Source organism: Pezoporus occidentalis, unplaced genomic scaffold, assembly GCF_034315485.1.
Source record: "Pezoporus occidentalis ecotype Australia unplaced genomic scaffold, CSIRO_AGI_Poc_V1 ctg33, whole genome shotgun sequence".
NCBI lineage: Eukaryota > Metazoa > Chordata > Aves > Psittaciformes > Psittacidae > Pezoporus > Pezoporus occidentalis.
In genome coordinates this window covers 5,665,023-5,688,239 of record NW_026915268.1, presented here as the reverse complement: position 1 = coordinate 5,688,239, position 23,217 = coordinate 5,665,023, and the positions used below count along the sequence as shown (strand labels likewise).

At 41.9% G+C, this 23,217-nt stretch overlaps 1 protein-coding gene across 5 annotated transcripts in view; it reads left to right on the top strand.

Annotated features, from left to right (window-relative positions):
- The window catches only part of FBXW11 (F-box and WD repeat domain containing 11), a 77,819-nt gene that overhangs the window by 49,194 nt on the left and 5,408 nt on the right, over positions 1-23,217 (top strand). For all 5 annotated transcript variants that reach the window (XM_062629269.1, XM_062629265.1, XM_062629270.1 and 2 more), the window contains 9 exons: positions 2,359-2,545; positions 3,187-3,277; positions 15,746-15,883; positions 16,464-16,582; positions 17,599-17,848; positions 18,972-19,090; positions 19,714-19,824; positions 20,833-20,911; positions 22,415-22,603. In XM_062629269.1, coding sequence (XP_062485253.1) covers positions 2,359-2,545; positions 3,187-3,277; positions 15,746-15,883; positions 16,464-16,582; positions 17,599-17,848; positions 18,972-19,090; positions 19,714-19,824; positions 20,833-20,911; positions 22,415-22,576 — 1,256 coding nt within the window. In that variant the 3' untranslated portion in view covers positions 22,577-22,603. The remainder of the gene's footprint in view (positions 1-2,358; positions 2,546-3,186; positions 3,278-15,745; positions 15,884-16,463; positions 16,583-17,598; positions 17,849-18,971; positions 19,091-19,713; positions 19,825-20,832; positions 20,912-22,414; positions 22,604-23,217) is intronic.

Sequence of the window (23,217 nt, the reverse complement as noted above, 5' to 3'; positions counted from 1 at the left end):
CTGCTCTGAGACATGGTATTGCTATAAGAGAGACTTTACTGCTTTGGAAGTGGTTAGATTTGAGACCCACAGGTTATTTGGACCTCGTTATGCTTCAGGTACTTGAATCTGTTATGACTGATATTGAAAGATTTGTCTAAACCTTATTTAAACCTTTTCTAGTTCTCTAAATTAGAGAAGAAATGAAGAAACACTCTTCATGTATTGTTTTTTTCTTTTGATTGCTGTTCATTTTTACAAAGGGCATGCCAGATTTAGTGTGTAGTGGAGGACTATATGAGCACACTTTGTTAATTCTTAAAATAAGAGTAGTTTCTTTGATTTTTCAGGGCTATTTGAAGCCTAAATTAGGCTGTCATGGGATAAAGTGGAAAATTAAAAAGGTCGTCATCTCTGACTTTGAAAGATGTTTTTCATGCTTGGCCAAATGGCATACATGATTCATGAAGATGGAGTTATTCTAGATCTCTGATCTAGTGGAGTTTTGGGGAAAGCAAAATTGCAGGTCCTTTGAAATAAGTGACAGACTTTCCAGTGATTGTTTTTGTGGGACCAGTGACACTGGGGCTGGAATGTGAGCAAGAAAAGTTGGATGCTATTTTAACTTTAGTGCAAGTAGATTGTCTGAGTGGTTTCTATGTTGGTCGCTCTATTCAACTACAACCACATTTTTGAACCTAACACCCTCAGCAAAAGACAAGGTCTAGGCAAAGATCAGAGACAAATGCATGCAGCATTCCACCTGGTTATGTCTTGATAGATCTCTGGTAACAGCTTACTGTATTCATTATCTTTACTGATGTGCCTATTATTTTTACCATGCTTCAGCGTAAGTACCCAGAGCTGTTGGATAAGTATTAACTGATAATTATGAAGTAATATATTACAGCACATTGCCTTACATAGATGTGGATCAATGGGCAGGACCCCAATTCTGCTATATTTGAATTTGCTAATGTGTTGAGTGCATTTAATACGTAAATCCAATCCTACCATGATGGATCACACGGGTTAATTGGCTGCTTCTGGTAGCGAGGATCTTCATGATGAAAGCCAGTGCTTCCCCAGTGCACTAAGAACTATTGCTTGTTGACCAACATAGCTTGTGTTGCAGGTGAAATTAGAGCATGAAATTAGAGCCCGGGTGGATAGAATCATAGAATGGTTTGGGTTGGAAGAGATCTTAAAGATCATTTAGTTCCAGCTCCCCTGCCATGGGCAGGGACACCTAGGTGTTCCTGGGATATGTGAGTGCTGCCAAAGGGCTTTTGTTTGGAATAATGTTGTTTTACTTGGGCGTTCTTGTGTGGTGCATTGCTGAACTCATTGTTTGACCCAGTAAAGCTAGTGTCCTCAGATAGCAGTACACACACTCACGCGCACTTCCGTTGCCATCGAAGGCAGCATGCCCTAAGGGTGGGAGAGCAGCAGATGCAAGAAAGGTGCAAAGGTATTATCAGTTCATGTGGCTATTCCAAATACATTGGGAAATCTTTGTGAAGCTAAACTAAATTGACTTTGCACTAGAATTTATGGTGCAGAAGCTTCCCTGTGAGGGTGCTGAGGCGCTGGCACAGGGTGCCCAGAGAAGCTGTGGCTGCCCCATCCCTGGCAGTGTTCAAGGCCAGGTTGGACACGGGCTTGGAGCAAGCTGCTCTAGTGGAAGGTGTCCCTGCCCGTGGCAGGGGGTTGGAACTGGATGAGCTTTAAGGTCCCTTCTAATCCAAACCATTCTATGATGATTCTTACTCTGAACTAGAGTTAGGAGTTGACTTGGCACCTGCAGATTACAGAAGGAGCTTAAATAGAAAAGATGTTCTTGCATTTGATGTGAGATGCTTTTTGCAGTTTTTTTGCTTGCACTTTTACTATGTCTGTGTTTGTTCCTGTGCAGTCCTGTCTTCGGAGTTGAAGTATCTATTGTTATGTAAAGAAATAGTAAAAGAATTGACATTTTATTACTGCTGCTTAGTAAACCATCTGCTTGATGATGATAATCTTTTGGGATCATGTCGCACAATGTGTTATGTGCTCAAAAAGTCCAGGATTCTGTGCCCAGAAGAAGCAAAATGCTTTCTGCTGCTTGCACACTGCTGGATGTTGGGTTGTGCCCATTCTTGCTCTGTGGAAATGGGACAGTCCAGCAGGCAGACTGTACTGGAAAAGGAGTGAAGTGTCACAGATTTTGATGTACCTGTGTGGATCAATCTGTAACTGGTGCTTCTGGGTGTGATAATTTAATTGCCATGTTGCTCCAGTGCCTTAAAGCTGTGTTGAATTCTCTTGAATGTATTGCAAAGCTTGTTCAGTGGTTTACTGTGAAGTGATTGACATTTGATTGCCTTTATTTCTTTGTAGAGCAAGGCTTAGATCACATAGCAGAAAACATCCTTTCCTATCTTGATGCCAGATCACTTTGTGCAGCAGAGCTGGTATGTAAGGAATGGCAGAGAGTCATCTCTGAGGGAATGCTATGGAAAAAATTGATTGAAAGAATGGTACGCACAGATCCGCTATGGAAGGGACTGTCAGAACGAAGGGGTTGGTAAGTACTGCGACAGTAACTGAATGCACCTTTTACAGTGTTCTCCTTTACAAATCGCCCTAATCAAGAGCTCTTATAGTGAATTGGTACCACCAAGATGCTTAAGTCTGCTATGGAGCTATCGGCTCCTGTTCCTGCTTCGGCTGTGTCCCCTCTACTTTTTGCAAATGAGCTGTTTCCAGTTCAACTTAATTTTCCCTTAAAATGTAAAATAGCATATTGGGCTGCAGAAACTGTTTATGTTTGTGGCAAAGGGGTTTTTCTATCCTTTTATGAGTATCCCAAGGGTTGAAGTGTTCTGCTTCAGAAACCTGTTTCTCTGTGCTCTCTAGTGGTGTGCCTAGGAAAATGCAAGGCATATTGTAAAGAGCACGACAACGACACCGTGTCAGCTAAAAGCTTTATGAAAGAGTGAACCCTAATTTGGAAAACCATAAGGAAAGCACCTGTTGCCTTTTTAGTCTTGGACATTTTAAATAAAGCTGTCAAATTGTAACAAGGGTTGGAACAGCAATGCTGAAACCTCTCGCAAGTGTTCTGTGTGCGTATGTCATCAGGTTTTGTTCTCTGCAGAGTTTGAATAACTTTAAAGTTTGAATTCTTTGTGCTGCATTGAAAAATACATTTCTGGTTCTTTCTAGGGATCAGTACCTGTTTAAAAACAGACCAACAGACGGCCCTCCAAATTCATTTTACAGGTCCTTATACCCAAAGATAATACAGGATATAGAGGTATGTTTTCTGATATATAGTATCTGCAGGAGAAATAACATTGCATATTGTTAGTGTTTCAAAGGTGGTGCATGTTGGAGGAATGAAGCCTGTCATACGTATTCATATCACAATGACTTTGTGAGCTCTGGTTAGTCAGGCTATGTAAAAAATAGCCTCAGTAATTTACCGCCACAGTATGTACATTAAGTGTTAACAACATCCTTTTTGCATGTAAAGGTTTTTGGAACTATGGATTTTAATAAAATGGCTGTTTTAAGACGCATTACTCCAAGACAACTCCACGTACTGCTGAATGTTCTTGTACATTGGTTACACTCACTTTGTGATCCGAGGTTTAATATCTTAAACACCAATCATTTAAAACTTTGCTCATTTAGTAACTTATTACTTCTAAAGCATTGCAAATACAGCTTTCTTCACCATATATTAGTGTGAGGTGTCCCTGCCCATGGCAGGGGTTTGGAACTAGCTGACCTTAAGGTCCTTTCCAACCCTAACTATTCTATGATTCTATGATACAGGATGTTTTTCCCCTCTCCAATGATTTGATGAGAACAATAATCAGTCCTATAATGCTAAACCCCACGGGGGTGTCAGTGGTAGAAAACTGCAGGAATGGCTGTTCTTTTCTTCGCTGTAAAATTTTGCTTATCTTGCTGAAGATTGGGTTTGCTCACTCCTTTCAAAGCGTTCCTGATAAATCAAGATCATCTTAGTACTCTGCCTAGCAGCAAAAATCTGTCTTGCTCAGTTTGCTGTGTACCCACCACAAAATAAGTTATACCACAGGCTTGAATGGGTTTATTTCAACAACGTGATGGATGTGAAATTATTGGTCTGAAATTCATTAGTGGGGAAACTCATGTTTTGATATTTCAGACAGATGTGAACTTAATGGACTCATTCTGCTATGGTAAATGGGAATTTGTGTTGCTTGGCATTCAGTAAACAAAATTATTCAGACCTCTTTGCCTATCTGTGAAAGGTATCTGCTGGAAAACATAATCCCATTTCAGATATGTTCTTTATAACTCTTGCTACACAGTCTATAAAGTCTCAAAGATAAAGAACTAGGCATGAAATGTAGCCTAAACAAAGTGAGATCAAACTTGATGTTTACTTGTGAGCTGAATGATATACACTTTATTTGGAGGGAGATGGCTTCTCCCTATAAGGAATGACTGAGTGATATTGCAGTGATAAAGAAGCCGGTGGGATTAAGATCTCTTAATGTGGTATTTTCTGGCTTTCTGCAAAACAGAGTTCAGTAAAGAAAATGGGCACAAGGCAGTGTGAAAACCTTTGTGCAGAACAGAGTTCAGCGTCATTGTAATGCATTTTTAAAGTTTCAGAGTAACTTATTTGTTCAGGTGCAGGTGGAATATTTGTGTAGGAATTGTTCTTATTAGAGATGGTCTGAGAACTCTGAGGCCGTTTGAACTGTCACAATCCAGTTTTTAATCCCTTAATTCTTTAGTTGTAGATTTGCTAGTACCATGCACAGAAATGAAGCTCCTCAATTGGAATGTTCTTGCTGGTATAATAAAACCGCAAACTCTTTATGCTTCTCTCATCACCAATACTAAATATAAATAATTTTCAGTCTCTGAATATTGGGGAGTGGGGAAAGGATGTGTCACTAAACATATATTGTAGTAATGAATGTATTAAAAAAACCTAAATTTCATTAAATTAACAATAAATATATTAAACCCTCAAAATAGGAGAAAAATTTGCACTGCACAGCCTGAAAAGTAAAGGCTGATCTATTCAAAATGAATAGGAAATACACTGGTGTTTGGAGATCAAGAAACACAGCCGTGGTGGGTGGGGGGGAGAGGAGAGGTGGCCATGGGGTGTGAGCGGTGACCATGGGGCATAAGGAGGGGTGGCCATGTATGGGAAGCAGCTATATAGTGTGGGCTGCTATGAGAGGGCAGACTGGGGGGGGATGGCTGTGAGTGGAGATCATGTGGGGCAGCCATAAGGGGAGATTTGAGGGGAGATCAGTTTGCCCTTAGTGACAAGGTTTAGTGGTGGGCTCAACAGTCCTGGGGTAATGGTTGGACTCGATCTTAAAGGTCTTTTCCAACATAGTGATTCTGTGATAATGCTCTTTAACACCCTTTCTTCCTGCTCATAAGCTTTTCTTTTCCATTTTATAAAGCTCATGTGGATGATGTGATAACCCCTTACTCTGCATGTTCTGCAGTTATCTCCTGACAGGCTTTGAGGTGGAGGTGGCACGGTAGAAAGTGCTGTAAAACATGCTGTGCCACTAGCACTTAAAAATAGTAACGTGAGTAAGGAGTGTGGGAAACCAGTTGTCTTTGCTGCCGTGTACAAGGAGTAAAGCTGTTGCCATGGTTTCTGCCCAATCCATACTTGAGTTTCTGTCTAATGGTGATATCCTCAACTATGTTAAATATTACTGGGGCATGCAGAGAACTCCTGTGTGTCCTACTCAGATGGAGGGAGGTAAGAACAGAGAAGAAGAATTAGGGCTGTTTGGGGGAAATCTCCTGTAGTTCTGTGCTTTCCATTCCACGCTTGTGTCTAGAAGTCTGTGAAAAACCTGGTTGATAGCAGTTGTCAATCACTTGAGGTAGAATTTTGAGTACTGCTTGCCTCTGTTTGCCCAAATACAAGAAACACATGTGTCTTTGTCCAGTCTTCTGGAGTGGAGAAGTCTCTCTTGGAAAACTACTGGCTACTTCCAGAATCATCACTGTTCAGTTTCTACAGGCAGTGTTTCCCACTCCTGGTCCTTCGAAACTGCAGAACTGAGGGAGGTGGCAGCAGGACAGGGGCATTGTGCCATGTCACATCTTTCCCTCTTTACATATTTTCTTCAAGCCTTCTGAAATACTGCTGTTTTCTAGGTTGCCAACCTGGAGTGGGGCTAGACTTCTGCTAGTAGTCAAGGGGCCAATAATCATTCCACATCCAGAAGTCTATTATAATTTTTCTAATAAATCACCCTTCAAAGCACTTTTCACAGATAGTTTCCCTAAAGGACTGTCAAAAGAAGCTTTTAACAGTGTTTAAAAATGTAGATGGTAAATAACAACATAACTTAGCTATAAGGTTAGGAGCACTTAATGTTTTCCTCCCCTTACGCTGTTCTTAAGCCTGAAGTCATGCTCTCCCTCAGTTTCATACTCTTCCCGTTCCTTCATTTTTCAAAGCAATGTGCAGAAGCTCTTAAGACTCTCAGCTCTGATAAAGAACTTTGCATCTCTGAATACCAAAATGTTTTTTCTTCAAATATTTGCCTGGACTTTTAGAAGATCTTCCTGTTGCTGTCAAAGGGTCAGCATTTAGGGAGGTAATGATGAGCCAGAGGCTACCATATTAGCATTTATATAATTATATATGTGGTTTTATAAGACATTTATTTTGTCTCCAAAGGACTTGATGTTTTAATACAGGAAAATACATTTGACGTACCACAATAATCTTGTCATTCAGTATTTTACCTGTGGAGCCCAAATATGAACCAAATTCTGCTAGACTGTTTCTAATGATAAGATTTATTGGTCATTGCAGCTGGTACTGAATTAGCTTGTCGGTAGAGATAAGCTCAAAGGAACATGTGCTCTGGCCTTTGGACTGACTGACAGAATTTAAAAAGTAATCCAAAACCCGAATTCACCCCTGGAAGGAAAAATGAGGAATGATAAATAGCAAATTTGAATTCTTTCCCTTGGGCTCTATTTGCATTTTGGGTCAAAAGTCCATGCAGCCACCAAGTGTTGTTAGCTGCAGGTTACAACAGGCAATGACTCGGTTCCCCTGCCTCTCTGAAAATTCTGTTGTGCCAGTATCTATTTATTTGGTGCCAAAGACATTTTAGGAACATAATGTCACTTCTGAAATCACTGGACTTGAAAATAACAGGACATTTAGAGATCTGAAACCAAGTTCTTGGAAAGAGGTAGTTGTTCTCCACCTCTGCTGTGAAGCCAAATATTTAATTAGGTTTCATTTCACGAGAGGTGGTCCAGTGATTTTAAATGTCTCCAAGTCAGATGCCGAATTGCCAAGCTCTTGAGGAGCTTTTTTTAAAGGGAAAACTTGATTTAGGGCTTATCCCAGGAAAAAACTGAACCTGCTTTTGCAAGACCTTGTTTATGGAGGTGATGGGGTTGATGTGCGGCATCCTGTGCCCGGGTGCAGTCCCAAAGTGTTGTGGGCAAGGTCAGCTGTTTTAATGGGACTGTGTTAATCGGCACTTTGCCAGGGTAGGAAGTTTAATACTGCTGATTCCAGAACCCCAAGTCCCTGGATTTTTTCCATATTATTTGTGAAGCTTGGCCAACTATTGTGTTTTCCCCTCAGGATCTATTTCTGGTGATGAGTTGAGAAGGCTTCTTTCATAAATGTTCCCCTTATCTTTAGGCACATGGCAAGTGCCCTCATCTTGTTTCCATGGAGACTTGGGTCCACCTAATTGAGATGAGAATCAAAATGTGGTTTTGCTGAAGACTTTAGGAAGACATGGCGCCAGGCCATCAGATAAACACCATGTGTTCTGGTGGAATTTGGAAAAGTTCACATTTTAGGACTGGAACTGAAATTTTAAAACCTTGGGAAAAATTTGCGAAGGGGAAGAAGTTGGCTCTCATCCTCAGTCCCCGCCAGCATCGAGAGATCTTTGTTTATGAAAGTCAGTGTATGATGTCTGAGGGAAATGGGTTTGTTTAGTACTGTTCTATAATTATGATGCTGGAGAAGTTGCGTGTGTGTAGAATCTGGTCAGCATTATACGCCTAGGACTTTCTTCAGCCAGCCTTTGAAATCTCTACTCCACAGCAGTTTGCAAATGGCATGTCTTAAAAGTGAAAGCGGCCCAAGAAAGAAGAGGCTTTTGAGTGGCAGGGACAAAGTTCTTAATGTGCATGGCATAAACTTTGCATCTCACTTCTGACCAGGGCAGAAGACTCCTTTCAGATATCGCTAGCATGGGATGGATCCCTGGCTGGACTTCTTTCATGGAATAGTTTGAGTTGGAAGGGACCTCAAAGCTCATCCAGTTCCAACCCCTGCCATGGGCAGGGACACCTTCCACTGGAGCAGCTTGCTCTAAGCCCCTGTGTCCAGCCTGGCCTTGAACACTGCCAGGGATGGGGCAGCCACAGCTTCTCTGGGCACCCTGTGCCAGCGCCTCAGCACCCTCACAGGGAAGAGCTTCTGCCTAAGAGCTCATCTCAGTCTCCCCTCTGGCAGGTTAAAGCCATTCCCCTTGGCCTGTCCCTACAGGCCCTTGTCCCAACCCCCTCTCCAGGTTTCCTGCAGCCCCTTCAGGCACTGGAGCTGCTCTGAGGTCTCCCCTTCAGGAGCCTTCTCTTGTCCAGGATGACCCAGCTCAGCTCTCTCAGCCTGGCTCCAGAGCAGAGCTGCTCCAGCCCTTGCAGCATCTCCATGGCCCTGCTCTGGAGTCAGGCAGGCAGGTCCACATCCCTTTTTTGTCACAAATGGGCAAACTAAGACCGCCGGGTTTTTTGTGTGCTCAGTTGAAAGAGGAATTTACTGTTCTTGTTAAGAGTACTTGGAATGCCTCTGTGCTCTGAGAGGGGCTGATCACTACCTGTTTCAATAGAACTTTGTATCGTTACGGTGTTGTGCATAAAGTTATTGTTTCCAGTGAAACCTAAAAGGTGCAGTTATTTGGTTTTTCAGCAGCATTGCTCTTTGTGAGGTGTGGTGTAGACTCCAGATGTGTGTGCCATTGAAGTGCTTCAGAGGACCCCGCTCTCTTTTCATTGTTGTTGGCTTGTGTTTTTAAGATTTCCTCTCCAGCTCTGGAAGTTACAGCAGTACTTCTCCTCTGTCACTTCGCTGTAAGCAGGACTCCATTCAAAGGCAGTGTATTTTGATGTTGTGCCTGTGCAACTTGAAAGCTTGAAACTTTAGTCTTGTGTGTTTGACCTAGCTGATGGAAGTTTGTGGAAATAGGGATCCTTTAAGAGAAAACCAGTGAGCCCTATGGAGGGTTTTTACTGTGATCATTGCAGCTGCTGGCATGCAAAAGGTTTTCTTCATCAGATGCTACCATTGAATCTCCTTTGGAATCTCTGTAAAGACAGACCTTTCAGGGAAGAGCAACTGCTTTGTTCATCCACATCCTTCTGATACAGGCTCTTCTGAGTAGAGTTGAGAGGATTCTTTGCTTCCTCCCTGTGGAAGCAGAAGAACAGTACCAGTGAGATCAAAGATTGCCTTGCACAGCATCTTGTCTCTTGAGAGCATCCAGTGACAGATGGATGGGGCAGAGCATGGGGATATGGTGCAGCTATGCTTCATTTACATGGCAGTTACAGGTCCCTCATGTCCTGCCTTTGCTGTGTGTTCTGGTCCCTCAAGTCAGGCACTGCCACCATTGCGGGCAGTAAGAGAGTCCTGGGGCTGAATTGTTCTCCCCTAGGTAAGCTTCCATTAATTGTCTTTTTTATCTGCTTTGCTTCAGCTCCCTCTGGTGTAGAATACCATTTTGACACTTGGAGAACATGCTGTCTTCATGCCTCATGAAGTGAGCTGTATCATACAGTCAGCTTTCTCCCAAAGCGACTTCCTATATTCTGTGTCAGTGGCCTTTAATGTAGTTTCTGCAAGTTTTCTCTTCCTCTGTAAGACATTAGCATATTCCACTGTCCAGATTCATCTTGCTCAGCATCATAAGGTCAGTCTGCTCTTTTTAAAAGTGCCTTTAAAAAGGGTTCAGAAAAGCTGCAGCAATACTCAGGAACAGTTTTACTTGGAGGACCTTTGTGCGGCTTTATGCCTATTGGACAAATTGCATTCAGGGACAGCACTTCATCAATTTATATTGTTCACATTTGGATCTTATCTACACAGCTGTAAACATTAGGAACTTAAGTCTCAAATTCTGCCAAGAAATCCTGATTTGATTGTAACACTTGCTAGGAAAAGCTTCCCATTCCTTTTCCTCTAGAGTTGTTTAGATTTTTGGACTTCACTGTTTATGCCTTATTCCTGGCCTTAATACTAATACTTTAGTTAATACTAAAAGTGATATTTTACCTCAGACTGATCTGAAAGCCAATGTAGTGTTCAGGCATGGAGTGCCTCAGTAGTACACTCCTGCTTTTTTGGCCTTGCTTTGATTTCAGACTGTTCTTCAAAACCTAGCCTGAGTATCCTGTGACTTTTGGAAATGAAGCCAGAAGCCCACTTTTCACTTCTTGGAAGTGTTTTCCCTTTGTTTTATTTTCTTGTGGAATTGGGCCTTTCTGCTTGTATGAAACAAATATATGCTGAACTTTAACTAGATCCATGTATATGTGTAAAAAGTCACATGGTATATGTTAGGGGTCTATCGTCTCTTAGACTGAAATAACGTAAGCACCAAACATCAGTCAATCACTGTTTTGAATTAATGTTTGCTTAGGTTTAAGTCCTTGTGTTTGTTTTCTATATTACTGTTTACTGCTTCTTCCCATGTAACATGACAGCAGTTTTTCCATGTAACTTTTAGTTTTCTTCTGGACTTTCACTTAGCTTTAATCGGGAATAATCTAAAATATGAAGAATTCTTGGTGTAGTGGAAAGCACAGATTCCTTGAATGAGCAGTAGAGTATAAATAATAACTAAAGCCCTAAAGAGTTCTCATACGAGGACACAGTGTCATGCAGCTCCCAGTTGTATACCTGCTGTCTTCTAAGTTTCTCAAAGCATTTTGAGAGTAAAATCCAAATCTAGGCACTGTTCCAAGTCCTCTAGTGTAGCATGAATCATGGTGGTTCAGCTTTTTTGTGGAACAGGGTAAGAGAGCTAACAGGGAAAGGCAACGTTGCTTAATGGGAAAAGTGGGATAATGAATAGCAAGATGCAGTGGTGGATAGTTTGCAGCACTTGGTGTTCTCTTATGTAATATGTTCTCTCTTCTAATATAATGTATGTCCAAGATGTTGGTATGGACATCTGTATGCCCTGCTGCTTGCTTCCAAAGACCTGTTTACTGGCTCAGGTGACAGTAAGTACAAGCCTTAGTGAATGAGTAATAAGGTATAGAGAATGTGTAATTAGGGATGCTGTGCCTGCAGCCAAGACTCTTCAGAGGTGTAAGCTCTGTAGACTGTAATGACCACATAATTTTCTTGTTCATCACTTCCATTATGCAGCTGGTCTGAGGAGGAGGTGTTTTATGAAGGGAATGTTGGATACAGTGCAAGTGCTTTTTCTGCCATACTCTTTGGCAGAGGGATTTTATTACTGTCTGTATAGAATACCCACCCCAGTGCTGATCCAGTTCCTGTGGTCTGTGAGTTTTTAGTTGTCTTTGTTGCTACACACCTACCACTGGTGCTTAGCTCCTTACAAGTGCTTTATAGAAGTGATGACACTCACAAGAAGGGTGGTATGCTCTTTATTCGCAGGGTTTTAATCCCTCTGCAGGAGGCTTTGCTGCTGGCAAGGTTTGCCATCTGTTGCTGTGAGGCAGTCATCCCTCTGTGGTCAAGTATCTCATGGTTTATGCTGTTGTGGTAGTGACAGGACAGCTAGATCTCTGCAAGTTTCCTCTTGAGGACCAGTTCAAGACTTCTAGGTAATAAGCATCACATAGCCTTTCTTCTTCAAGCTGATACAGAGACTGTGAAAGCTCCTCAGCCCTCACGGCTTAACAGCAGCTTAGAGATCCAAAAGTGAATTCTGGACTCAGCCAGGATCTAGAGAATCCTTCTTCAAGAGCTTGATGCTGGTTTTCCCCTTAATGGTTGTAGTATCTTCAGAGTCCAAGAGAGGGAAGACCTCAAAGAAGCAGGGAGCCTGGTGCCATGGCCAACCTGTCATTTTGTTTTTGCTTATCAAACCCTCTTAATTTCATAATGAATGAAATATTAAGCCCTTTCTACACTGCTGACACAAGTTCATATGCTCCTGTTGGGAGGGATTTTTTATTTGAAGAAAGCATGTGAAGAGCAAGGGTTTGGATTTTAACTGCCCCTGGTGTTAATGCCAATGCTTCAGGAGAAATCCCTATGTATGTAACAAATGTATGTGTTCGTTTTTCCCTTCCCCATCTGTCCTGCAGCAGAATTGTGTATTCAGAAGGAACAAAATCCTTGGTTTATGGGATTAAGATAAACCCACTTACTCTGCAGAAACATCCACAAGGATATGAAAGCAGTTTTTAGCCAAGGGGCTGAACATAGTGTACATTAACAAAGGGGAAAAACCCTGTTCCTAGTAAATTATCCTTAACATTTCCAATGTATAGTTAATGATCAAACTGCTAATCCAGATGATTTGCATCTTTTTTTTTTTTACTGTGCATCTTTGTACATATTCTGGCACCGTCAAGGCTTGGCTATACCTCTACGTCTTGGGCTATTTTTTACGTGTACTTTTCTCTCTAAATGCCTTTTTTAAACCCATTTATGCATTTCTTCAGCTGCCAAATGGTTCTCCTGTTGCAGATGCTTTGGCTTTGTGCTTGGTCTTTATCCCTTGTATGTCCAGATTTTGCTGGCTGTGCCGCATTTGTCAGCTACTTGCTGATATTGCTCAAGTAAGCTTGTAGGAAAGTGCAAGAAACATTTGTGTGTGTGAACTAGGGAGATAGTGTTGTGCACCAGCTTGCTTTTAGTTGTGAAACCCAAGTGTGGAGGCAGTTGCCTTGGAGACTTGGAGGGGTTCTGTGTACAATACAGGTGTTGCATGAGTATTAGGTTTAGTACCATAAATAGGCAAATAAATACTGGGTCTCTTCATTGTCCAGTTCCTGGTGCTTGTAACAGTCCATAAAACATGGTGATTTCTTCCTCACCCCTTGTACTCCTGTGCCTGTCTACTCTTCATATACACAGTTTGAGTTATCTCCTGGAAGGAGGTTGCAGATGAAGATTTTGACTAACTGTGCTAGTCAGTAACAACCAGAAGTTTCCTATAGCAAGAAGCTTTAATGTGGTTGCCAGTATTGTATTAAACATGTTCCTTTTCAGAGGGTCCTCCAGGTTGCCCACCCACTCAGCCGTATTCAGTCATCTACAATAATGTTATTTCTCTATACGTCCACATCTGTTTTCACTCTGTTGCCAATTGAAATGCTGCTGTATTTTCTCTGTGTATCGTGGCTACTTTCCCAGCACATTGAAAATTTACGCAGTGTAAGGGGATTTTACAAGTTCTTGAAAAACATGAAGTATTTTCCCACAGTAGCCACACCGTTTAATGTCTACATGAAATGACATCTATTCCCAGGATTAAAAAGTGCACCTGTATATGACTTACTGCTTCATAGTGCCTTCACAAAGAGATACATAATACTTCAGTTCCTTTTATTTGAAGCCAGCCTTTTCTTACGGAGAGCTTATTAAGTAGCTTCCTATAGGGAACTTCTAAGAGTTAAGGCAGCTAGTGTGCTCAGTGTCTGGTGAGCGTGCTTTTCCTGACTGCTGGTGTGTTTGGGAAAGCGCTGCAAGCAAAACTTCTGGTCTGTGGGGTTCTTCATGTGTTCTATAGCTATTGGTAGTTGCTGTTGCAGGAAGCTGAAGGCTGAAAGAGCTCTGGAGGTGTTTGAGCACTCGGCTGCTGGAGTAATCCAGCATGTGCTACTTACCACTGCTTATTCACTTTTTCACCTTTCCAACGGTGTTGCTTTGGGGAAACTCACCCTTAAGACGTCTTAGTATTGAATATCTGAATTTATATAGTTTCTGAAACTGTTTAAACTGGCAGACTCAAATCTGCAATGCTTTCTCTCCTGTGTCTTCAGTGTTAGTGTTGCATTTTTAAATATCTTGCCTTCAGATCCATAATTACATCAGTTCATGCTACCGATGTCTTCTACCGATGTCTCTCCTGTTTCTAAGGGTCACCTCTGTAGCAGCTAAGAATTTAATGAGCTACAGTTCTGCCCTCCTAGCACAGATAAATCTTCAGATAGAGCTTGAGAATTGCCTGTCCTTCCTCCTCAAAGCCTCCATCCCATGCAGAGCAAGTAGCAGAATGCGCAGGCTGCTACCTTCGAGGCAGGAGTCCAAGGCTGAGCCAGCGCAGTGTTGGGTTTGAACGTTTTGAGCCCAGTTCCCAGTCTGACAATCAGCAGTGAACTAGCTGGCCAGAAAAGCTGCTCCCAAACTGACAGATGACTTGCTATCTTAATTTCATTAGCTTCCCCACCAAATTGGAAGAGAATGAGAGGGGATGAATAACTTGTCAGCATGTTCCTCTAGAAGCATCTCTTAGTGGTCATGTGTTAGAGAAATTCCTGTGGCACATCAGGTTTGTATTATCCTCTCCAAATTGCATAATGGGAGACAACTGAAGGAGCAAATGCATGGAAAACAAAGCGGTAGGTTAGTTTTCCCTTGGAGCAGACATGTTTTCCTAGAATTGGGACGTCATAGTTGCACTGCACTTTTGTCTTTAATGAGGGCTTCAGTTGTTTTCCAGCCTTGGCAGAGTTGTAGAAGTGCCTGCAATTGCTTTGAAAGTTAGGATTTGATTATAAACATACTTTTCCAAACAAACTGGCAGTTTATCAGCTCCTCTCCAGGTTTCCATGCAGTACTGGGGGGGATCCCAGGGAAACGGGTAAATAAATGGTCTGTTCTGGTGCCTGTGCTGGAAGACAGAAGGCATCCCAGTCTGTCTGGGTACTGCAGGCCTGGAGTTCTGTGCATGGATTCTCTTATGATTGTTGTTACAAACTTCCTATCCCAAATCCCACATTTCTTTGCAACCAGCATTAGTTATTTTACAAGAAATAAAGCAGATTAAAACATGGAAATCATCCTGCTTCTGCTATGAAATACTTTGCAGCTTTTTAAGATGTATCAGGTCTCTTCCCTTAAAAATACCTCTTGAAATGAAAATGTTGAGAGTTACATTTGCACAGATTTTGGGAGGACAAAAGAAGTAAGTTTGGGTTCTTTGTCATCTGATAGTTCAGGTTTATTTTTGTCAGCCTTTAAGGTGCTCAGAGGAGGCTCTCGTATCTCAAAATCCTTTTCTACAATGTGTAACAACAGTTACTCGGTGAAACGACCGGCTAAGGGAAGGAAAGGTCCAAGAGCTCCTGTAAACCTCCCTGCTGGACTCAGCAATTTTGTAATGTTAGTTACTCAGGTGAGGCTGAACACGGCACTCTATGAGCTCTGGTTTAATCTTTATGTTAGCTGGTTGTGTAAGTATGAGGGCAGAACTGAATTGTTATGAAACATGTATCTCTAATGGCTCCTTTGGAAATTCTCATTAAGATCTGTTGACCACAGTTTTCACAGCTAAATACAGCTTTTGCCATGACAAATTATAGAAGTCCTAATTCTAATTCATTGTGTTTTGTGTATCTTTACTGGGGGGAGAAAAGAGGCATTTAAATGTTAAGTACTTCAGGTGTAAGGATGCAGAAGTGGAAAGATTGCTGTCTATGGGTCGGAGCAGTCCTGCTCAAGCGGGCAGCCTCGTGCCTAACTCCTGCTTGTTTCCCCTCCTGTTAGACTATAGAATCTAACTGGCGATGTGGGAGACACAACTTGCAAAGGATTCAGTGCCGCTCTGAGAACAGCAAAGGTGTCTACTGTTTACAGTATGATGATGAAAAGATCATCAGTGGCCTACGAGATAACTCCATCAAGGTAAACGCTTCTTTTCAGTCTTTTTCCTAGGGAGAAGTGGATAATTCTGCCTTGGAAAGATAGCTGCTTGTGTTGATTCTTCATGTCTCTTCATGGGGCAGCATTTATCTATGCAGGGTTTATGGGGATGGGGTATATTCTGTAGCCTATCAAAGTTCTCAACTGTGCTTTGCTCTGGAAACTTTGGGGACTGCCAGCTAGAGATCAATACCCTTGACCATAAAGAAACACTTGTGAAATCGAAGTTCACATAACATGAATGAAGACTGAGTGTGCCACTGCCCTTACCTGTGTCTTTTGTCACTGCTAGTAGTTCGCTTGCATGTGAGTAGGTTGGTTCTCCTTGCAAAACAGGACTTTATCTTCTCATGATCAGTGTTTATTTCACTTTCTGTCAAAAACTTGCATGAAGGCTTCCTTGAGCTATAAGGGAGGACAGGCCTGCTGACTGGACAGGCTGACTGGCCTGGGATTCTCCCTGCTATCTCTAGTTTTCTTCCTTAACAGTTGCAGCAATGATCAAGTCTTGGATCCATGTTCTTGGTCTTGATAAGCCATTTATACATCTTGTTTTTAACAGATCTGGGACAAAACAAGCCTGGAATGTTTGAAAGTATTAACAGGACATACTGGCTCGGTTCTTTGTCTGCAGTATGATGAAAGAGTCATTGTAACTGGATCTTCAGATTCTACAGTGCGGTGAGTGTGAAGCTTTTGCACAAAAATCATGGCTGGGAATGTTTACAATAATTTATAAATATCAGAAAACATCCCTAATATGAATGGGATACTATTATTCCAAACCCAAGATATTCATACTTGGCAAAGCATCACATTCAATTCTTTTTTTTTTCCCAAATCTGTCTCATTTTTTTTTTTGTGTTAAGAATTTTAAAGGAAAAGACCTGAGTGATTCAAGGCATGTCCTGAAGTTGTAGTATGGCTGAAGGCCAACTATACAGTAATTTAGGGTTTCTGAGTACTGCCTTCTGACATCTCTTCATGATGACTATTAATGAAAGGGTGTTTGCTGTAGATGGAGCACTTCTCTGACTGCAGTTTTGATGATCCTAAGTTTCAATCCTTGTATGAATTCAGTGATCAGCAGATGTCCCATATAAAGACACTCAGATACAGTTCAGTGGAAGGGCCTTGTCTCCTGGTGTCTCACTGGGATACCAATGTAGGTCTCTAAAACTGCTCAAAAGTTAGGAGCTGATCTTAACATCCTTCAGGTACTAAAAATTCAATGGTGATTTTTCACTTCATGTAGGCTAGTAGGTGGCTTTGGAGGGTGCTTCATCCCAGCTGCTCCTGCTTGCCATAAAATGTCAGTGAATGGTGTAAAGCTGTAACAAACCACCAACGTACTGGATAGTATTTAGGTTGGCCTGTTTCATCAGTTTATGCATCATACAAACCCTAGTCATCCTGGAAGACTTGTACAATTGTTAAGCAGCTCTTTCTTTTAGCAGTGGGCCCAGTTTAGGCATTTTCTGGCCTAACTGTTCACTGCTGATAATTGTTGCTTCTAAGTCTGACACATGAACTAGGATACTTCCCCAGCACGCATCCCCCCCCTGTGTTCCCCAAGCTCTAAGAGGTGTTAAACAACCAGAGAGCTCTCCATTAGAGATAGTAGCAGACTTGTGCATGTTTACACTTTATCCCATGCCTAGCTACTTCATTTGGAATAAAATGCTTTTCTTTTGCAGAGTTTGGGATGTAAATACAGGTGAAGTCCTGAACACGTTGATTCATCACAACGAAGCAGTGCTTCATTTGAGGTTCAGCAATGGCTTAATGGTGACATGCTCAAAGGACAGATCAATTGCTGTTTGGGATATGGCATCACCTACTGACATCACCCTGCGCCGTGTTTTAGTTGGCCATCGTGCTGCTGTTAACGTGGTAGACTTCGATGACAAGTATATTGTGTCAGCATCAGGTGACAGGACCATTAAAGTAAGTTGGCAGAGCTCTCATGGAGGTCTGCAGGCCTATCAGGCCAGAGAAGCTTCTGAGCATGGCTCCACTGCGAATAGCCGAGGTGCCCATGAGCAGTTCTGTGCCTTTTTTTGTCTTCAGCTTCCTCTCACTAGCTGTTAATGTCTTTATGCACATAACTAGGCTCGTAACATTTTTGTGGCTTCTGTCATACGATTGCAAAGAAGTAAAGCCTATTTGCTGTTTGACCTCCAGTCTCAAGATCAGTTTGTTTGTTAAATGTGGCACATTTTGTGCCTTTTTCCAAGCAGTACTTTTTATTTCAATTGGCAATCCTGTTCCAGACATGAAATTTATCAGCAGTGCCTTTCCTCACCACGCCTTCCCAGCAGCTCCACCAGACTTTGCCATCTTTGAAGAATTAAGAGGCTGTATTTGAAGACTCTTACATTCCAGAAGATTTGAGTTACCCAGAGTGTATTAATATAACAAAGGCATTTCCACCCATCCCTCTCTAGAACCAGAGCTACCTTAGACTGTGCCAAAAAGCTCTTGGCAGTTTAATGTCCAAATATCTGCCAGAGATCCTGCTGCACTCTGTGTTGGAAAATGAGCCACTGGATACTCTGTTACAACTTCAATTACAGTTCATTAGGACTGGGCAAAGTTGATTTGAATCATTTAAAGTTAAGAAAGAAGCAGCCACCAACCTTTTAGAGGCCATGGGTTTGGTCTTCTCTTACTAGTAGATTGCTACCAATTTCTTTGGCAAAAATCTGGGGGTTTTATTTATCAAAAATTATTACTAACATATCAAGAGTAACGTGTAGTCAAGCTCTTGAAATCATTTGGGACAGTCTTTACCACCTGAAAATATCTTATATATGACCCCCTCAACTTCTTACTGACCCAGTGTGCAATAGCAGTCCCTGTGGCTCTTGTCACTGCCATGTCCCCATAGCACTGTTCTGCTAATGCCATGTGCCCACTCTTTGCCCATAAGAATACCATATGAGTTTTCATTCCACTGTCCAGCAAAGGTCAGCCTCAGCCACCTTCTGTTTATATTCTCCTTCTACTGAAATTCAAGACCCTTGCCTGGGGGTAGTTCTCAGAGGAGTGTTTCTCTTGTGTTTCACAGGTGTGGAGTACAAGTACGTGTGAGTTTGTTCGTACTCTGAATGGGCACAAGCGTGGCATTGCATGCCTCCAGTACAGGGATCGACTAGTTGTCAGTGGATCTTCAGATAATACTATTAGGTGGGTGCCCACAGGCTGCTATTGGTATGTAATGGTGTCCATTTGCATGTGTGAAACTAGGATTTCCCCTTACCTTTGGTGCTGTTCTGCACTGCTGCATGTGCAGAACATCCTAGGTATGTTTTGATATTGGAGCAGATGATGTATGAATGAAACTTAACTCAGTGTGACAGGAAATACATCACATCCCTGTGAAGAAAGTGGGATGCTGAGGTTTATGTTAAAGCTAAACAAAACTGACCTTCCACTGTAGTTTATTACCTTGTCTTCTGCTTGGAGAGATGAGGAAGATGCTGGCTACTGGTTTTAATCTCTTTCTGAACCTCTAATCATGAATTTATACAACATAGAAAAAAGTATGTTCAAGTTTCCCAAGATAACTTGACATGTATCCAGCCTCTACTTGTATAGAATTTGGAATGAATAAATGAATTTTGATATACTGCAGCTGCAGCACACACTTGTTCCCTGTGTGCAATTCAGAGACCTCTCATGGCACTCATGCCTCTTTAAGCAAGTTATGTGGTATCTCCCCCAGAAAACCAGAGTGCTTAAATGCCTTAGTGTGAGGCTAAGGGGGACAGTGTTGAACCTGAAGTACTCAAAGTCTTTGTTCTCTCTAGGCTATGGGACATTGAATGTGGTGCCTGTTTAAGAGTATTAGAAGGCCATGAAGAACTGGTTCGATGCATCAGGTTCGACAATAAGAGGATTGTTAGTGGAGCCTATGATGGGTATGTGTTTGAAGCATTTCAAGCAATTCTGCCTTTCCTAGCAAAACATCTTCTGAAAGGCGTTGAGCCTTGTGTTCCCTTGTGAAGGGATCTCTTCTGATTTCACTAATGGATCAATATTTAACTGAGTGGCTTCTGCTTGAGCATTTCAGCGCAGCAGACTACAGTTTTAAGCAGCCAGGAAGCTGCTTTTCTGGTGCTCTTTAGCATGCTCTGAAATTGTGTTAGCACTGAAGTTTGACCTTCTGTAGAAAGTAAACTTCTGTTTGGCTCAAGTGACATTCCTTTGTTTCTTTCCTCAGGAATTGCTCTTTGCCAGGTCCTGTGTGCTTAGAGTAGTTCAGACTTTCTATTTTTATAAGACAGCAGCACTGAACGTTTACTGTGAGCATAAATATATCTTGAGGGGCTCTCAGATGTCTTTAGTGACCTTTTCTGTTGGGTTGAGGGCAGGAGCCCCACTGTTAGCACTTCTGACTCAATATTTTCAGTGTGTAGTGGATTCACAACACCTTGTATCCATGTCCAAGTTCTCCAGTTCTTTCTCTGCTTGATTTATACTTCAAGTGAACAGCAAAGTTACCGAAAACAAGTCTTCAGCTGTTTGTCTCTAGCCTTTTATTTGGGTTTAGTATCTCACTGGGCTTGGCAGTCCCAGCTTAATTCCCACTGGAACTTTGCACCTCATCAGTAGTGCTGTGAGTTTTCAAGATCTGCAGTTCCAGAATGGCTTGGGCATGTATAGTCAATTTGTGTTTCATATAACCAACCTGCTTGGTCCGTCGCAAAGACATCACATGGTGCTGCTATAAAGAAATACAAACCTACCTATGTTTTATGAGATCTAACTTTAGTATTTTAGTGAAGATAGATTCTCTAATGTTTTGCTTGATCCTGATGAAGTAGCCGTAGGGAAAATCTAGCATGCTCTCCATTGCTTTAGATGTTTCTTCTATGCTTATACTTGAAATGATGCTCTCATAATGACCTTCTCATTTTACTTTATAGCAAAATTAAAGTTTGGGACTTGCAAGCTGCTCTTGACCCTCGTGCCCCAGCAAGTACATTATGCTTGCGTACATTAGTGGTATGTAAACCTCATCTATTTGGGGGTATCTGGGATCTTTTATGTATGAGAGGCATGTTACCATGTTATAGTGGGGTAGGTGAGAAACTCGGGATGTTTTATAAAGCCTCGGCTGCTGCTTAGTCTAAGAATAAAGAAAAACTTATGTTGTTATATCCTGAATAATTTGGATCTGAGCGTAAAAGAATGATTGTTTTTTTTCTAGTTTCAGATTCTTGGATACTCTTTAAATCAGCATGACACTGTATCAAATCATTCTAGTTCCTGGTGTGTTTCCCTCATATCATTGTAGGGCTGGCTTTAAATTCCCTCCTATTAAAAAGCAGGGAAGAATCTTGTGAGCCTTTCCCAGACCTTTCTTCTAATCTCTCAGTTTGGAAGGAAGAAATGGGAAGAGGGAGGGGAGGTCAAGTCAAAGGGATTACCACAGGAACTCTAATCACTTCAGAGGACTATCAGATTTAAAGCTGTTGCTCAAGTTATATTTTCCTTTGTAATGGCAATTAAGTCTATTGTTTATGACAGTAGACTTAATAAAAAATAGATTGGGGAAATGAGTTCATTGTTCTTTGCACTGAAACGTGCATGAAATTTTACTTCAGACATCAGTTTGACAAGCTAGTAGCAACCCAAAGTTACTGACCGTATGTGATGGTAACTGGTTTATTCAGCACGTGCTTGGTCTTTCCAACACCTAAAGAAGTGCTTAGGTGGCTAGAAAAGCTTTTGCCTTTTCTTTCTCTTCAGTAGTCTTTGCACAGAGATAAGATTTAACTATTTTCTTTTCCATATGCATGCAGTGTATTTAGTTTTACTGCCAAAGTTGATTCTGTCCCTTCTGTGGGTGTACTGCAGCTCAGGTTATAGTTTGGAGATCACTGACAGCTTCGGTTAGTTCTCCGGTGAAGGTAGCATACTCATTTTAAATCTGTTAAAAATGGGTGAGCAGGACAAACAGGAGAACCTTTTCTGGCCTCTTGGTACCATTTTGAGATTCCTTGCAAGAGCTGATGGAGCCTGTACTCCTTCACCTTGGCGGTGTTGAACGCAGTCGTCTTGCCTAGGGAGTGAGCCATAATGCTCCTTTCGGCAGCATACCCTAGCTGAAGCTGGGATGTGGTGCATTATGGCTGCACAAAACTGGAGTGAGCAGCAGCACTGAATGCAGATGTTATGTAGGAGAAGGAGCCCTGGCAGATTGTCAGTGCCAGTTAGTCTTCTACATTGCTGCTTCTTGACTGACAGGCTGCTTTTGTCTGTCATAATCTCAGCCTCTAAGACTGGCTCAGGGTTAACAGGCACTGGATTTGGAAGCCATGTGAAAAAAGCTTACATACAAAATGAGCTTTTCCTGAGATTGAGTTTATATAACGAAGGGTTTCTTACCAGTACACCAGCATTTTAATGCACTGCTCTGTGTCCAGATAGGTGTGTGAGTATGAATGTAATGAAACGTCACTCTCTTCCTTTCCTGCCTTGCTAACTGATTTGTGTCACTCACAGGAACATTCAGGACGTGTCTTTAGACTCCAGTTTGATGAATTTCAGATCATCAGTAGTTCCCATGATGATACAATTCTGATTTGGGATTTCTTAAATGTGCCACCGAGTGCCCAGAATGAGACCCGCTCTCCGTCTAGAACATACACTTACATCTCCAGATAACAGTCTGCACTTTACTACCCTCAGAAGGTAAGTCTCCCTCTTCTTATTGGATGCGTTATAAAATCTGGTATTATCACTCTGCCTGCAGGTTGGCTTAGTCAGAGCAAGCAGCTGATGTTTTCCTTATGAAAGCAAACCCTGTTTGTGCCACAAAGACACCGTATAGTCTTTATATGGTCATGCTTCAGCTCATGAAACTTGTCATGTTTCCTCACCCCCTACTATAATCCCTCCTGTTCATAATTGGGTGCTTCAGGTATTCTGTGGAATGTTATCCTGTATTCACAGCATCCTTGGAAATTGAGGAGACTCAGTGTATTGTGCAGGTGTTCCAGCTATCCCATGAACTCGGAGCCTTTTGGAGCTCTTGATGCGTCTGCTCTCTGTGTGAAGCTTGGCAATGAGCACTGTAAGACATCCCCACTAAACTGAATGTGTGTGATCTTTGAGCAAATGCTCACCAGAAATGAGTGGTTCCATGACAACCACAAACAGTAGGGTTGTGGGGAAAGTAGGGGAAGCTTTCAGAGCTGAAAATTGTATCATGTAAGGTAACGTGACACCTCAGAGCTCTCAGGAACCCAGCACATGAACTTTGCCTCTTTGGTTTCCATTTTTCTGCAAGTCAGCTTCATTTAGTT